Source organism: Chiloscyllium plagiosum, chromosome 2 (assembly GCF_004010195.1).
Source record: "Chiloscyllium plagiosum isolate BGI_BamShark_2017 chromosome 2, ASM401019v2, whole genome shotgun sequence".
NCBI classification, from domain to species: domain Eukaryota; kingdom Metazoa; phylum Chordata; class Chondrichthyes; order Orectolobiformes; family Hemiscylliidae; genus Chiloscyllium; species Chiloscyllium plagiosum.
Genome location: NC_057711.1, coordinates 56,337,862 through 56,356,013, shown reverse-complemented (window position 1 = coordinate 56,356,013; position 18,152 = coordinate 56,337,862). Strand labels below are relative to the sequence as shown.

Below are 18,152 nucleotides of genomic sequence, written 5' to 3'. Positions count from 1 at the left end.
CAATACCCCGTCCGATGAAGGCAAGCATACTATATGCTTTCTTGACCACTCTATCCACCTGTGCAGCAACCTTCAGGGTACAATGGACCTGCACTCCCAGATCTCTCTGCCCATCAACTTTTCCCAAGGCTCTTCCATTCATTGTATAATTCACTCTAGAATTAGACTTGCCTAAATGCATCACCTCACATTGATCTGGATTGAAAGCCATCTGCCACTTTTCCGCCCAACTTTACAGTCTATCTATATCCTCCTGTGTTCTCTGACAGTCCCTTATGCTTTCTGCTACTCCACCAACCTTTGTGTCATCTGTAAACCTGCTGACCAAACCAAATGTACCCTCTTCCAGATCATTTATGTATATCACAAACAACAGTGGCCCCAACACTGACCTCTGTGGACCACTGGTCACCTTTCTCCATTTCGAGAAATTCCCTTCAACTACTACTCTCTGTCTCCTGTTGCTCAACCAGTTCTTTATCCATCTAGCTAGAACACCCTGCACACCATGTGACTTCACTTTCTCCATTAGTCTACAATGGGGAACCTTATCAAACGCCTTACTAAAGTCCACGTATATGACATCAACAGCCCTTCCTTCATCTAACAACTTGGTCACTTCCTCGAAGAACTCTATCAAGTTGGTAAGGCACGATCTCCCCCGCACAAAACCATGTTGCCCATCACCGATAAGCTCATTCCTTTCCAAATATAAATGGATCCTATCTCTTAGTACCCTCTCCAGCAACTTCCCCACTACTGACGTCAGGCTCACTGGTCTGTAGTTACTTGGAATATCCCTACTACCCTTCTTGTACAGGGGGACAACATGAGCAACCTTCCAGTCCTCCAGCAGCTCACCTGTATTTAAGGATGCCACAAAGCTATCTGTCAGGGCCCCAGCTACTTCCTCTGTCGCCTCCCTCAGCAACCTGGGATAGATCCCATCCGGTCCTGGGGATTTGACCATCTTAATAACCTCTAGCATACCCAATATATCTTCCCTACTTGCCAACGTGATCCAAACTAATCAAACTTCTATCTCTAATCTCAAGATTCATCATGTTCATCTCCTCAGTGAACACTGATGCAAAGTAATCATTCAGAATCTCACCCATTCTCTCAGGTTCAGTACACAGCCTTCCTTCATTATCTTTTAGTGGACCAATCCTTTCTCTAATTACCCTCTTACTTCTTATATAAGGATAAAATGCTTTGGGATTTTCCTTAATTCTGCTAACTAAAGCTATTTCATGACCCCTTTTAGCCTGCTTGATTCCTTGTTTAAGACTTGTCCTACTCTTCCGATATTCCTCCAGGGTCTGTTCTGTTCTTAGCTGCCTAGACTTTACGTACGCTTCCTTTTCCTCTTAGCTCGTCGTCCAATTTTTCCTGTCATCCACGGTTCACGAATCTTGCCCTTCCTATCCTTTGCCTTCAATGAGTCGTGCCTATCCTGCACTACCGTTAACCTATCTTCGAAAGCCTCCCACATCTCAAATGTGAACTTCCCTTCAAATAGCTGTGTCCAATGCACATTTCCCAGCTCGTGCCTAATTTTGATATAATTGGCCTTGGCCCAGTTTAGTACTCTTCCCTTAGAACCACTCTCTTCTTTATCTACGAGTATTATAAAACTTACAGAATTGTGGTCACTGTTCCCAAAGAAATCCCCCACCGCAACTTCTACCACTTGTCCTGGCTCGTTCCCCAGTACCAGGTCCAGTATGGCCCCTTCCCTCATCGGACTATTGACATACTGTTCTAGAAAACTCTCCTGGATGCTTCGTACAAATTCTACTCCATCCAGACTCTGACACTAAGTGTATCCCAGTCAATGTTGGGAAAATTAAAATCTCCCATCACCACTCCCCTATTGCCTCTACATCTATTCATAATCTGTTTACCTATTTGTTCTTCTACCTCATGCTCACTGTTGGTAAATTGGGAGGTCTATAATACAGCCCCAACAATGTAACTGCAGCCTTCTTATTTCTCAGCTCCACCCATAATGCCTCACTACTCAGGACCACCATAGTGTCCTTCTTTAGCACAGCCGTGATATCGGCCCTGACCAGCAATGCAACTCCACTCCCTCTTTTACTTCCCTCCCTGTCCTGTCAGAAATATCTGTATCCTGGAACATTCAGTTGCCAATCATCATGCCCTTCCTTCAACCAAGTCTCCGTGATGGCAATAATATCATACTCCCAGGCACCGCTCCAAGCCCTAAGTTCATCTGCCTTACACACTATACTCCTTGCATTAAAGTAGATGCATTTCAGGCCACCAGTTCTTTTGCGCTGACCTGCTCTCTGCCTATTCTTCCCTTTATTAGTGCTATCTTCATAATTCTTACAGTCCGCAGTCTCCACCTCACTGCCTACATTTTTTCTCTTCTGGTTCCCAGTCCCCTGCCACATTAGTTTAAAACCTCCCCAACAGCAGGAGCAAAAACTCCCTCAAGGACATTGGTTCCGGACTGGTTCAGATGTAGACCATCCCTTTTGTAATAGTCCCACCTTCCCCAGCACCGGTCCCAATGTCCAACAAATCTGAATCCCTCCCTCCTACACCATCTCTCAAGCCACGTGTTAATCCTGCCTATTTTTTAATTTCTACACTGGCTAGCACATGGCACTGGTAGTAATCCCGAGATCACTACCTTTGAGGTCCTCTCCTTTAACTTCTCTCCAAGCTCCCTGACTTCTTCTTTCAGGACTTCATCTCACTTTCTACTTATATCATTGGTGCCTATATGCACCAAGACAACTGGCTGTTCACCCTCCCCTTTTAGAATGCTCTACAGCCGATCAGTGACATCCCTGATCCGAGCACCTGGGAGGCAACATACCATCCGGGAGTCCCGTTTTCGGCCACAGAACTGCCTATCTACTCCCCTCACAATAGAATCCCCTATGACTAAGGCCCTATGAGTCTTTTTCCCGCCCTTCTGAACAGCAGTGCCTGCCACGGTGCCATGATCTTGACAACTGCTGCCCTCCCCTGGTGAGCCATCTCCCCCAACAGTATCTAAAACGGTATACCTGCTTTGGAGGGAGATGACCGCAGGGGACACCTGCACTGCCTTCCTACTCTTTTTCTGTCTATATGTAACATCTCCCACTAATAATAATAATAGTAATAGTAATTTATTGTCTCTAATGCTTTTTTAATGGTTTTCATTTGTATTTTTTATTATTTTTCCCATAAATATGTCATTTTGTATTAGACATGTATATTACTATTTTACTTTTACAGCTACTTCACCTTCCCTGATTTTCCCAGAACATATTATTTTCAGATTTGTAAGATTGTTGTTCTCCTGCTTAAGGACTATTGACCCTGGTTTACATCTGTAGAACATTTCTCTGCTGAAGGACCTTTATCTCTTTAATGCCACCTGCAAAGGATGGTGTTTCTTGTAGACAATTATAGGTCAATTTCCTTATCTGAAGAATCGTTAATCTCTTGAATTGCCTTTGCATAGGAAATCTTCTCTGCTAACTCAGATCGTTGTCTCATAGTATTATCTGGGGAACGTTTGTACTGATGAATGTCCATCATAGAAGATGGATGCTCTGTTGACCATGTGTTAACATTGTGGACAATGTGAGACAGCACTCTTATGCTAACTTCCTAGCATGCATCATCCTGGATGCTTAGACAAGAACTTTTGTTCTGTTTGACCATATTCTGTATCTGAAGGCACTGGTCTGGTTCACATGGAGTTGAATAGAACCCAACTCCTCAATTTGTTGATCAAGTTGGATATCTTCTGTTGCACTCTGTTGTTGATTGATTACATAAGTAGAATTTTCCAGACTTCAATCATATTACTGCAGATGACTGCCAATTCAACAGATTCTTTGTTACTGGCATTAACTTTTCAGTTTGGAAAGCAGAGGATTGAATGTTTCTATTAGTCCAGTAAAGTTTGTGACTTCCTCTGTGTGCACAATGTTAAAGAGTGCTCTTATGCCAACATAAGTAATCTCAGTGAATTCTTTCATCTGTTTGGGTCCTACCATGAGTCAAAGAAACCTAATTAAGTCTTCTCCCAGTTGCCCCTTAACTAGATGATCAATAATGATTTGTTCGTGGACCAATTAATCTCTGGGAGGTGATCAATCTCCTCCAAATTACCTGATGAGGTTGCCAGTGACATGTGTGCAGACTCAGAAATGAAATTTTTGATTGGGTACAATATATACATTTTCATTTCTCTTCTATGCATTGCATTTTGATGTAATCTGTATAACGTCTATGTTCTTGACAGTTAATCGACTGTATATTCCACAACTATTCCAGATATAGTCTCATCTCCGTAGCTATTAATTATGTTTTTTTTGGCATAGTATTTTAATCTGATTCAACAGTAACAATTGCTCCTGTAACAACATAAAATTAATTGAATGCTAATTGATAAAAATATGTTCTATGTGTTCTGGTTCATCTAGATCTGCAGGTTCTGCTAGGAATACCTCCAAATGGACATGCTTAATCTAATGCACGTATCTTTATTAATGGTGTTAGGTGTTGCAGAGATTTGAACTTTTCTCATGCCTGATCGCCAATGTTTCTGCCATACTGAAACTTTATCTTAATTTTTCGTGTCTCTTGAAAATGACCTACAGCTTTGCAAATGTATCATTCTTAGGTCATAGTCGGCATTGTTATCCCACAGTGCTGATACAGGTTCTTAATATCTAGTGCTTGGCTCCTTTTCTATGTTGGTTTGAATGTCCATATTTTACAAAGTGAATAAACTCTGTTGTTCTCCTGAGCTCGGAATGATACTGTCCTCTCAGGATCAGTCTGTGAATCCTTTGGGCTTTGCTTCCAGCATGGTCTGAATAACTTCATGCTTCATGTATTCTTTGGACTGAAGGAAATCTGACAATTTCCATCAATAGTTTCAACAATACTTCTATCTCCTTTGAGCTTTTATCTGAATCCCATACTCACAGTTTTCCACTGATCTTGGAGGTGAGTGATGACGTTGTCATTGGGTTCCCTTGAAAGTTGCTTTTTCAAGAATTGTCATTGTTCTCAAATAGAAGGTTTTTTTAATCAATGTAGCATCTTCAAAAGTATCTGTACTCCCTTTTAATATTTTGAGAATTAATAATATCACCCACAGTGAGACCCGCTGAACACAATGCTGTATTCACTTGATGAACTTCAGATATTGTTTTCAATTTTGAAGCCATTCCATATCTTGGGAAAAGTCTTTTTCCAGAAAATCCAATTAGATTAGATTACATTACATTACAGTGTGGAAACAGGCCCTTCGGCCCAACAAGTCCACACCGACCCGCCGAAGCGCAACCCACCCATACCCCTACATTTACCCCTTACCTAACACTGCGGGCAATTTAGCATGGCCAATTCACTTGACCTGCACATCTTTGGACTGTGGGAGGAAACCGGAGCACCCGGAGGAAACCCACGCAGACACAGGGAGAACGTGCAAACTCCACACAGTCAGTCGCCTGAGGCGGGAATTGAACCCGTGTCTCAGGCGCTGTGAGGCAGCAGTGCTAACCACTGTGCCGCCGTGCCGCCCACAATCTTGTGTTCTATATGGTTCATCTCTGACCTGCAATCTTTGAGGAAGTATTATGTCACTTTCCATTTCTTCTCAATGTGCTTATTAATTATTAGAACTGTGAAACCATTTTAACCTGTATCATTTCCATGCTGCATTTAATCTGCTGTTCTTTAAGCTTATATTCTTGTATTCATCAATGCTGTTCTAAACTGAATTACTGCAGAGCTTGCAAGGCTCTCTGTGATGTTTTCTTTGTTTGCTTGTGCTTTTAAATTCTACATTATTGCGATATTGTATAAAATTGTTCAGTAAAGCTTTAAGTTGTGTTACTAGTTGTTCTGTAGTGATCAAGTGTTTTCAAGGTTCAAAATTCTGTTTCTCTGTAATACTGTGTCTCCATTCTGCTGAGGGATTTCCACCTTTTTTTTGGGTCTTCTCACCTTTTTGTGATCAAGGTGGTAGCTTCCCACCTTGCTCAGATTCTGTAGCTAAAATGGAATTACCCTCTCTCTCCTGAGAAAAATCAATAGATCCCTGCCTTTTCCAGTTTTCCACTTTCTTCTACACAAATTTTAAAATAAAATTATCTAACCGCATTCATTATAAAGCTTCCCCTTGAAATTGCAGTTTAATTACGGACTCCCAGCCTCTGTAAATCTTGGTAAGACTCTTCCACTAGATTTATGATTTGGAGATGCCGGTGTTGGACTGGTGTGTACAAAGTTAAAAATCACACAACACCAGGCTATTGTCCAACAGGTTTATTTGGAAGCACTAGATTTCGGAGCACTGCTCCTTCATCAGGTAGTTGTGGAGTGTAAGATCGTAAGATACAGAATTTATAGCAAAAGTGTGATGCGATTGAAATTATATATTGAAAAAGACCCGGATTGTTCGTTAAGTCTCTCATCTTTTAGAATGACCATGTTGGTTTCAGTTCTTTCAGATGTAAATTGCAAAATGTTTTTAGAAGTTACATTCTCAAGTGAATTTAAACAATTGGTGTCATGTTGTCCCAGATAGTGTATTTAAGGCGCGAGCTGCTCTTTGTGAGACTGTCTGTGTCACATTGGTTAGACTGATTCTAAAATAAAAAACGGATTTACAGAATCTTACATAGATAAATGCAGTTTTTGAGCAAAGTAAAATGTAATTCCGCAAGTTATTAGATTTAGAAATGGTTAGAAACTTTACACCTAAAGCCATCTCTTGCTCCCGATAAAATCTCCTTTGCTAAGGCTTCAGTTTCTTCCTTACATGTTTTTTCCATTCTGCTCTATTTTGTTCTGTTTTGTTCTTTTTTTCCCTTTTCTGTCTTTTCCTAGCCTACCCTCTTTTCACTGCAACGTTTAAGAGCTTCTTGATGAAAGGGAAACTGAGATTGCTCTGTTGTTGCTTCTATTGCTGTTGCACTCTCTATTGATAGTTGTGATTCAGCTTCAAATTGATTATCTGTGTCTTTGAAACATAGAAACTAGGAACAGGAGTGGACCATTCGGCTCTTCAACCTTACTCTGCATTAATTCCATATTTCCGCTTTTGGCTCACCCTGCCTATAAAATCTAAATATTTATTTAGAATAATTAGCGTGTTTCTTGAATATATTCAGTGACTTGGCCTCCACTTAGCCTTCTGTGGTAGAGAATTCCACAGCTTCACTATCCTTTGACTGAAGTTACTTTTCCTCATCTCAGTCCCAAATCCTACCCTGTATCCTGAGACTGTGTTCCCTTATTCTAGACTCTCTAACCGGGAAAAAAAAACTCTTCATCTAGCCTGTCAAGCCCTGTTAGAACTTGATATTTCAGTCAGATTTCCACTCATCCTTCTAAACAGTAGTATATATAGGCCCAGTTGAACCAACCTCTCCTTATAGGACAGTCCTGTGATTACCGCTATTAGCTTAGTGAACCTTAGCTGCTCTCTTCTATATCCTTCCTTTGGTACAGAGACCAAAAGCAGTAAACCTCTGCTTAACAAATTCTTGCTTTTAAAATGCTAAATGCGCTTTGTTTCATGAAATTGTTCTTGCTGGTTTGGAACCTTCTCCTCAAGGTGAATTTGAATCCACACTGCTGTTACCATGTGGTGTTTACCCTGACTGCTGCTGTTGGCAAGTTGTATCTGCCACCTCAACCAAGTGCAAGTGTTGTTTCAAGTGGCTTCAATCCTCCATTTGTTTATATTATTCTGGGGTCTGTCAAATTATCAGTGTTGAGGAAAGACCACTGGTGAATCCTTAGTAAATGAGATGGTTCATTCCATAACAAATAGTAACAAGTACAGGTTACATTACTAGACAGGTAAGTTTATTAAGGAGCTGAAAATGTGTTGCTGGAAAAGCGCAGCAGGTCAGGCAGCATCCAAGGAACAGGAGAATCGACATTCCGGGCATTAGCCCTTCTTCAGCCCTCCTGAAGAAGGGCTTATGCCCGAAACGTCGATTCTCCTGTTCCTTGGATGCTGCCTGACCTGCTGCGCTTTTCCAGCAACACATTTTCAGCTCTGATCTCCAGCATCTGCAGCCCTCACTTTCTCCTCCATGTTTATTAAGGAGACTTGGGAGCTCTGCAGAATACATCTGTTCACAATGAAGTGTAGAATGTCTTGTCTCCATCCAAAAACTATGTTTGACATCATAAAATTGGGTGGAACTAATACAACTTGAACATGAATTTTTTTCAGAACTATGCCCTAATACATCAAGTCTCCCTTGCCATTGATAAAATAATAACCGCTGTGGATTAGACTATTACCTGACCATTAATTGACCAATTAACGGCCTCAATAATCTCAAGGTAGGATGTGCCTGCGGACAACTCCTACACACCTCATTCCCTGTTAAATTTTGAACAGATTAGCGTGGGTGGGTATGCACTGGGAAGTTCTACTGGATTTTATTTGCTGTCACACATCCATAATCACCAGCAGAGGAATGCCATATATTCTTTAGTAATACCAGTTATTGGTTCACTCAGAATACAATCAGTGTCATGGTCAGAAATAGCAGGTAGGAAAGGCTGATCTGCATACACAAATAAAATGGCACTCCATTAACGATTCATTCTATTTTCAGCAAAAATGTTTTTATATAACTTACACAAGACATATAATATATAATGATCGTGTATTACAACATGTCTGTGCTAACAAGCATTCAAGTCTCACCATAAATGAACATTAAACCAAGTTGTTAGCTTAACTCTAATTGTCTTTTCAGTTTTCAATTTTTACAGTTCTTTCTCATGTTTTCTACAGGTCAGTATTCTAACAACCCTGGAGAGGCGTTTCGATCTACATAGTACCGAACTAGGAGTAATTGCAAGCAGCTTTGAGATTGGAAACCTCATGATAATTTTATTGGTGAGCTACTTTGGTGGCAAAGGACATCGACCACGCCTGATAGGGTGTGGTGGGATCATAATGGCCATTGGTTCTTTGTTTTGTGCACTGCCAGAGTTTCTAAGTCATCAGTATCAATATAAGCAGGTGGATACTTCAGTGTTGAAGGACACCTGCATGGCAAACCTTTCATTGGAAGAACAACAATTGGCAAAAGAGAAAAATCTCAAGACGTGTGCAGAAACAGAAACAACAAACATGATGTATGTGTTGGTTATTGTGGCTCAGGTTATCATTGGGGCTGGTGCAACCCCAATTCAACCACTCGGTGTCTCCTACATTGATGACCATGTTCGAAAGAGAGATTCATCACTTTATATAGGTAAGTACTTTCTTTGTCATTCTCATTTTCACTGAAGAATGTTTATTCTTTTCAGCTTATTTTGTACTTGGATATGTACAGTACATATTTAATGTGTTGAGGCAATGGCTACATGTAACTTAGCTGATATGTCATTTACCTACCTTGTGTATGGATAGTGGTTAGAAATATGGTATAACTGACATACACTTAAGTCGATCCAGACTGAATTTATTCAAGGGCAAGACCTCACTATTCTTTCTGTGGGTCTAAAGGAAAAAGCTGCCTTCATCAAAGTCAGGAGAAAGTGAGGACTGCAGATGCTGGAGATCAGAGCTGAAAATGTGTTGCTGGAATGTGTTGAAAATATGTTGTTTACAGCGCCTGACCTGCTGCGCTTTTCCAGCAACACACTTTCAGCGTTCATCATAGTCAGAGCTATTTTATACTGTAAGTTTTTGATATTCTAACAAAAACGTTGTTACTTATTTTGAATTCCATTAAAGTTGCAGGATTATGCTAGCAAATAAATGGCAGTAGCTTGAAGGAGACAAGGAATTGAAGCATTTTCTCTTGTAGGCATCAGAACTAGGACAGAAGAAACAGACTGAAAAAAGAGACACCCTTTTGCCAGCATGAGAGATGGTACTGATTGGTTGGGTCATCACTGACATAGAGGTGCAATGAGAAAGTTCATTGTCAGTCTTAATTGTCAGACCAGGCAGGTTGATATCTGACTCATCACTGCATTGTCAAGGCGATGTAGCAGAGTTTGGCTGGCTCAATGACCTTTTTTTCTGAAAAAGGTGCAATGTTTGCACAAATTCCATTGCATAAAACAACATTTATGTATGTAGCTTTGAGCACACATAAATGCGTCGCACTGCAAACCTGGCTGGCATTTAAAATTGGCTTGTGATGTAACTCTTGGTACAGTCCGGGTGATTTAATAAATGATTTCCAATAGCAGGAACATTGTACTTAATGAGAGTTCCAAATTCATAACTACAGGACTTGCCAGTTTTCATGACCATCAGTTATGCTTCAGAGGTGCTTGTTAGACTTGCACATGAATGGTAATCCGCCTGGTGATATATGTGATAGGGTCCAACCTCATGGCTCATCAGTTGAGAAGTCAAAAAATCGATTCTTAACTATTACCTACTGAAAACCTATGTTCACCAGTCAATGTACACACTGGGATTCCTTCAATCCAATAAGATAATTCTTATTGCTTACATAGTGCCCTAGCCACCTGCTCAGCTGAATGAGATAGGATATATCAAAATTGTCCGATATAATAATGAATACACAGCACAAACCATCATTTGTTGCATACAAACTCATGAAAGTGCCCTTGTCCACCACTTCTGATCCTGAGTGGTGTCCAGTCTACCTTAGTTTGCCCTGGAAGGGCAAGGTGTCTCAACTTTTAGAACAATAGGTGAAGCTAGCTGTCTCACACTTGCAGTAAATGCATGGCTGGTTTTCTGCACTATCAGGATGTTGCTAAGCCAAAAATATATTTATCTTACCACACAAATGAATAATGTGATATACGAGTTTCAGTGCCAGTGTGATGCCAGGTATTTAGATTGGCAGACCATATCAAACAACATTCACCGCAGGTAATATGCTCCTCATACTCAACCAATCTGTGCTTGTAAGCCTCAGAAAGGTATATCCACCTTTAGATATGATTCTGCTTTTGGAAATAATTTATTAAAAAGTCAAGACCTTGCTAACAGTTCACCAGAAACCAATTTTAAATCATCAGTCAGGCCCACAGTGTGATACATTTGCCTGTGTTTAAAACTCCATGCATAAAATATTCAGGTCCCTGTTTTATGTAGGCAAAAGGAATTTATACAAATATTCCATCTTTTACTGGGAAAAAAGGTAATTGAGACAGCCAACCTCTGTTGCACAGCCATGGAACGCTTTGACCAACCAAAATCTTGCTTCCTGGTATGAGCATTGAGTTTGACTGTTAATTGTACTTGCTGCATCTCAATGTTAATGATGGCCCAACCAATCAGCACCCTCTTCTCATATTGTACAACAAGGTGTCGAAGTCTGTCTCTTATGTCCCAGTTCTGATCAATGTAGATGAACAGCTTCAACTTCTAGTCCTCTTTAATCAAATCTTAAACTGTATTATCTAGTGTTTATTTAAATAGCAGTTTCACAAATTAGAGCTGCTGAAAGATCTCAGGAAGGAAATGATGCTTATCTGTGCAGAGAATGTGATTTGTTTTGGTTTGAAAGAAGTGGTGTTAAAAAAAAGGTAGCTGAACAGATGGCCTCAGTTTAAAAAACAAAATGTTGATGAGATTCTTAATTGTAGATTGTGAGGAAAGGATGGAGTATGTGAGGGTGGAAATCTAGGGGAGATGTCCAATGGATTATTGTGAAGAGAAATATTCAATTAATAAAGGTACTTATGGTTAATTGTGGGCACTTACTGTCAGAACATGCATAATCACCTTGCATTACTAGAAAGGTGCATGAAGAAGTAGAGGTTTGACAGTAGGGGTCACAGTTTCAAGATTGTCAACAAGACAGCTAGGAATGAGATGTGGAGAAACTTCTTTACTCAGAGGATTGTTAGTACTGTATTAGGAGTGCATTGCCTGGAAAAGTGTTGGAGGTGGATTCCATATAATGTTTCAAAAGATAACTGGATATATATTTAAAAGTGATGAATTCAGATAGGGCTGGAGAATGAGACTAGCTGGGTAGATCTTTCAGGAGCTAGTACAGAAACGATGGGTTGAATAGCTTCCTTCTGCACTGTAAAATTGTATGATTCAATAGTCTTCTTTTACTCAGTTACAATGCTTTTCATTAAAGACAAATTTTCTTGTGGAAAATAATCATGCCTTTTAAAAATAACTGTGTATCATCTGTTAGTAACCAGTATAAAGCTTTTCTCAGTTGAGGTCAAAATCAGTATAAACAAATGCTTTTCAATTTCCACTGCTTCTAGTGTTTCAAAGGGACAGTACTTCTGAAGCGTTTAATGAGAAGAAATGCATGGCATTATGTTTTTGAAACTTAGATCAGTGATATTGCAAATTTTCTCAAACTGCAGTCCACCCCACCACAAATTATCATCACTTCTCATAAAGCTTTAATGGAAAACATTTTCACCATTAAATGACAAGCAATTAGCATTTCTACTTAAAATAGTTAATGTTTAATTTTAAGAGAATTTAACATTTTCCCTAGACTTTTAATGGCAATACATATGCTGAATTATGCCATTGTCAACATTTTGTTACCATTGACCTGAAACTGAACTGGACTTGTTGTGTACATACTGTAAGTACAAGTAAGGTGCTGCATTTTGAAAAGGCAAATCACAGAAGGACTTATACACTTAGTGGTAAGGTCCTAGGGAGTGTTGCTGAACAAAGAGACCTTGGAGTGCAGGTTCATAGTTCCTTAAAAATGGAGTTACAGGTAGATAGGACAGTGAAGAAGGCATCTGGTATGCTTGCCCTAATTGGTCAGTCCATTGAGTACAGGTGTTAGGAGGTCATGCTGAGGCTATACAGGACATTAACTCAGCCACATTTGGAATACTGTGTGCAGTTGTGGTCTCCCTGCTATAGGTAGGATGTTGGAAACTTGAAAGCGTTCAGAAAAGATTTACAAGGATATTGCAAGGGTTGGAAAGTTGGGGCTGAAGGGAGAGACTGAATAGGCTGGGGCTATTTTCCCTGGAGTGTTGGAGGCTGAGGATTATAGATTATTGTGGATTATAAGATCTTGAGGGGCGTGGATAGGGTAAATAGGCAAGGTCTTTTCCCTGGTATGTGACAGTCCTAAACTAGAGGGCATAAGTTTGGAATGAGAGGGGAAAGATTTAAGAGAGACCCAAGGCAATTATTTCACTTAGTGTGGTGTATGGAATGAGCTGCCAGAGGACGTGGTGGAGGCTGGTACAATTACAACATTTAAAAGGCATCTGAATGGGCATATGAATAGGGAGGGTTTAGAGGGGTAGGACCAAATGCTGGCAAATTAGAGTAAACATATCGAGGATATCTGGTCAGCATGAACAAAATGGACCGAAGGGTCTGTTTCTATGCTGTACAACTCTGACTCTATGACTAAGAGCAGGTTAGAGTCCTATAATTCTGAGATGAAAAACTTGTGTCCTGACTTCCCAAAGCCCGTGCACCATCTACAAGATACAAGTCAAGAATGTGATAACATGGAACGTGATCTTTATGCTATCTACAACATGCACTCCACAAACTCATCAAGGCCCCTATGACCGTACCTGCCAAACCCAAACCTCTACCACCCAGTAAGACAATGATAGCAGACACTAAGAATGCCAACAGCAGCAAATTTCCCTCCAGGCCACATGCCAGCCGAATTTGAAACTAAATCTCCATTCTTTCACTATCACTTGGTCAAAATACTTGAACTCTCTTCCTAACAACATTTTGAGAGTCCCTGTACCAGATTGACTGCAACAGTTTAGAAGGTTTGAACCATCATCGTCTCTAGGGCAATTAGAGACGAGAAATAGATCTGGCTTCGTCAGTGATACCCATATATCAAGAAAGAATTTAAACAATTATTTACCCAAGTTTAAACACTATCATTTTCAGATAATTAAAAACAAAATACATTTTTGAGTTGGGACAAATGACATGAACGATCACCTTGACTATTGATCTGTGACCTGTTCATATATCATACATCAAAACCACATCCTTAATTTTAAACTCTTCTTCAGGGTTGTAATTGCAGCTTGCAAAGTTACATTTATTATCCAACCCTTGTTGCCTAAGAAGATATTAGTGAAATCTCACCTTCAACTAATGTTGTCCTTGTATTTATAGTGCTCCCACAATGTGGTGAGGTGAGTAATTCTAGATTTTGAATCCAACAAGAGTGAGGAAAAGACATCAATTGCCAAGAATGTTCAAGTAGGGCCTGAATTGCAAGATTATGTGCAGCAGCTCACAAACAGCGTAGTGATAACCTGATTTGTATGATGTTGACTGAGAGATAAATATTCACCAAGGCATCAGGAATAAAACCACAACTCTTCTTTAACATAAGTCAATGAGACTTTTTCCTTGTGAAGGGTAGATCGAACCTGTGTTGAATGACTCATTCAAAAGACAACTCCTCTGAAAGGACAGCACACTCTTGGTAATATGCTGGAGTGCCACCTTTTATTTTTGTCCACAACAGTGGGGAATAGCATTTGCATCTAGTGCCTTTGAGAGCCAGAGGCAAGTGTGAATAAGCATGTTACCAGCTGAACCACAAGTTTGAGGCAGTTTATTTTCTTTTTAATGTCAGATGGCTTGGAGTTTAAAAATATTGCCAGAAGGAAGCTTGATATATTTCAATTGTGTCTCCTGTAATTAAACTTGTTTTGGAGGGATTGGATATTGAATCCAATAGAAGAGCAACAAACAAATTGATTGGTCTTGATGATAAAAATAGAAAACAGAAGACCTGTACTTATTTAGCACTTTTTTCTGATGTAAAACATCTCATGTATTGTTTGTACTTTTCTAAATGGCTAGTACCTATTACATCACCCTCCTTTTGATTCACATCTTATTAGAATCATTAATTCCCTGACTCTGCCTTAATTTTAATTGGCCAGTTACTGATTAAACACAAAATTCAACTTTTTAATCTTTATATGCAGTAAAGTTTTATGTGCAATAAATGTCCAAAGAGTTTGGTTGCAGTAGGAGTTTTAGAGTCCTAGAGATACACAACAAGGAAACAGACCCTTTGGTCCAACTCATCCATGCTGACCAGATAGCAGGATGATAAACAGATAACAGATCAGTTGGGAATAGTGTCAGGTTTGACAGAATGAAATAATGCTGGGTTCTCGCCATTTCTCCAGTCGGTGGGTGAGATCCCTCCATGTTATGTAAATTCCACCCTCCAACATCGCTTTTTTCTCCATAAATGTTGCCTGACCTGCAGCATTTTCTGTTTTCATTTTGGATTTCCAGCATTTGCAGGACAAACACAGCAACTCAACGGTTAATACTTTAAGAATGTTTACAGCCTTAATCAGACTTAAGTTTGTTATCAAGATTTTAACTTGTGCAGTTGATTAATGTTTACCTCCGCAAGTACTAATTCATTAATTGCTTGTTTAAGCACAACTTCAATGCTTCATTATCCATTGAAATTGAAGTCAGTTTATTGCAATTATCATTTTCTGAAGCTCCTTAATTTGTAATATTGCTATAAAATTGAATTTTGTTTTGCAAATTTTCAACAGATTTTACCCTGTGAATTTTGCAATCAAGTTACAAATTGAAATGTAATCTTATTTTTATTTAAATACAACCCACTGACACATTACTAGATTTTTATGACTAGATTTTCATTGTTTAAATCCCAACCTGTACATGAATTATGTTTATCAATTTTGGCAGCTGTATTCCTGTCTAGTGTGCTTTACTCACCCACTTCATAAAGTTATATCTTCCTTCTCTGCCATCTATTTAGAAACAGCAGGAATAACTTAAATAACATTTCTAGAAGAAATGTCAATCATTGAGAGAAAGATACGTGTGGCGTAAATTATAACACATTGCAATTATAGAGTCATAGAGATGTACAGCTTGGAAACAGACCCTTCGGTCCAACCCGTCCATGCCGACCAGATAACCCAACCCAATCTAGTCTCACCTGCCAGCACCTGGCCCATATCCCTCCAAACCCTTCCTATTCATATACCCATCCAAATGCCTCTTAAATGTTGCAATTGTACCAGCCTCCACCACTTCCTCTGGCAGCTCATTCCATACACGTACCACCCTCTGCGTGAAAAAGTTGCCCCTTAGGTCTCTTTTATATCTTTCGCCTCTCACCCTAAAGCTATGCTCTCTAGTTCTGGACTCCCCGACCCCAGGGAAAAGACTTTGTCTATTTATCCTATCCATGCCCCTCATAATTTTGTAAACCTCTATAAGGTCACCCCTCAGCCTCCGACGTTCCAGGGAAAACAGCCCCAGCCTGTTCAGCCTCTCCCTGTAGCTCAGATCCTCCAACCCTGGCAACATCCTTGTAAATCTTTTCTGAACCCTTTCAAGTTTCACAACATCTTTCCGATAGGAAGGAGACCAGAATTGCATGCAATATTCCAACAGTGGCCTAACCAATGTCCTGTACAGCCGCAACATGACCTCCCTATTCCTGTACTCAATACTCTGACCAATAAAGGAAAGCATAGAACATAGAACATAACACAGAACAGGCCCTTCGGTCCACGATGTTGTGCCGAACATTTGTCCTAGCTTAAGCACCTATCCATGTACCTATCCAATTGCCGCTTAAAGGTCACCAATGATTCTGACTCTGCCACTCCCACAGGCAGTGCATTCTATGCCCCCACCACTCTCTGGGTAAAGAACTTACCCCTGACATCCCCCCTATACCTTCTACCCTTCACCTTAAATTTATGTGCCCTTGTAACACTCTGTTGTACCCGGGGAAAAAGTCTCTGACTGTCTATTCTATCTATTCCCCGATCAACTTATAAACCTCTATCAAGTCACCCCTCATCCTTCGCCGTTCCAATGAGAAAAGGCCGAGCACTCTCAACCTATCCTCGTACGACCTATTCTCCATTCCAGGCAACATCCTGGTAAATCTCCTCTGCACCCTCTCCAAAGCTTCCACATCTTTCCTAAAATGAGGCGACCAGAACTGCACACAGTACTCCAAATGTGGCCTTACCAAGGTTCTATACAGCTGCAACATCACCTCACGACTCTTGAATATAATCCCTCTGCTAATGAACGCTAATACACCATAGGCCTTCTTACAAGCTCTATCCACCTGAGTGGAAACTTTCAAAGATCTATGAACATAGACCCCAACATCCCTCTGCTCCTCCACCTTACTAAGAACCCTACCGTTAACCCTGCATTCCGTATTCTTATTTGTCCTTCCAAAATGGACAACCTCACACTTGACAGGGTTGAACTCCATCTGCCACTCCTCAGCCCAGCTCTGCATCATATCTAAGTCCCTTTGCAGCTGACAACAGCCCTCCTCACTATCGACAACTCCACCAATCTTCGTATCGTCTGCAAATTTACTGACCCACCCTTCGACTCTCTCTTCCAAGTCATTAATAAATATTACAAACAGCAGAGGGCCCAGAACTGATCCCTGCGGAACTCCACTTGTAACTGGGCTCCAGGCTGAATATTTACCATCTACCACTGACTTCGACTGGTTAGCCAGTTCTCTATCCAACTAGCCAAATTTCCCACTATCCCATGCCTCCTGACTTTCCGCATAAGCCTACTACAGGGAACCTTATCAAATGCCTTACTAAAATCCATGTACACTACATCCACTGCTCTACCCTCATCCACATGCTTGGTCACCTCCTCAAAGAATTCAATAAGACTTGTAAGGCAAAACCTACCCCTCACAATCCGTGCTGGCTGTCCATAATCAAGAGTGTCTTTCCAGATACTCATAAATCCTATCCCTCAGTACCCTTTCCATTACTTTGCCTACCACCAAAGTAAGACTAACTGGCCTGTAATTTCCAGGGTTATCCCTATTCCCTTTTTTGAACAGGGGCACAACATTCGCCACTCTCCAGCTTCCTGGTACCACCCCCGTTGACAGTGAAGACGAAAAGATCATTGCCAACAGTACTGCAATTTCCTCTCTTGCTTCCCACACAATCCTAGGATATATCCTGTCAGGCCCGGGGGACTTGTCTATCCTCAAGTTGTTCAAAACGTCCAACACATCTTCCTTCCTAACAAGTATCTCCTCTAGCTTACCAGTCCGTTTCACACTCTCCTCTTCAACAATACGGTCCCTCTCATTCGTAAATACTGAAGAAAAGTACTCATTCAAAAC

The 18,152-nt window shown here is 40.4% G+C and overlaps 1 protein-coding gene across 1 annotated transcript in view; it reads left to right on the top strand.

The window, feature by feature from the left end:
* The first annotated feature begins 8,818 nt into the window (after window positions 1–8,818).
* LOC122559852 (solute carrier organic anion transporter family member 3A1-like) overlaps window positions 8,819–18,152 on the top strand; it is a 290,872-nt gene continuing 281,538 nt past the window's right edge. Inside the window, exon 1 of the mRNA XM_043709972.1 lies at window positions 8,819–9,278. Coding sequence (XP_043565907.1) covers window positions 8,903–9,278 — 376 coding nt within the window. The 5' untranslated portion in view covers window positions 8,819–8,902. The remainder of the gene's footprint in view (window positions 9,279–18,152) is intronic.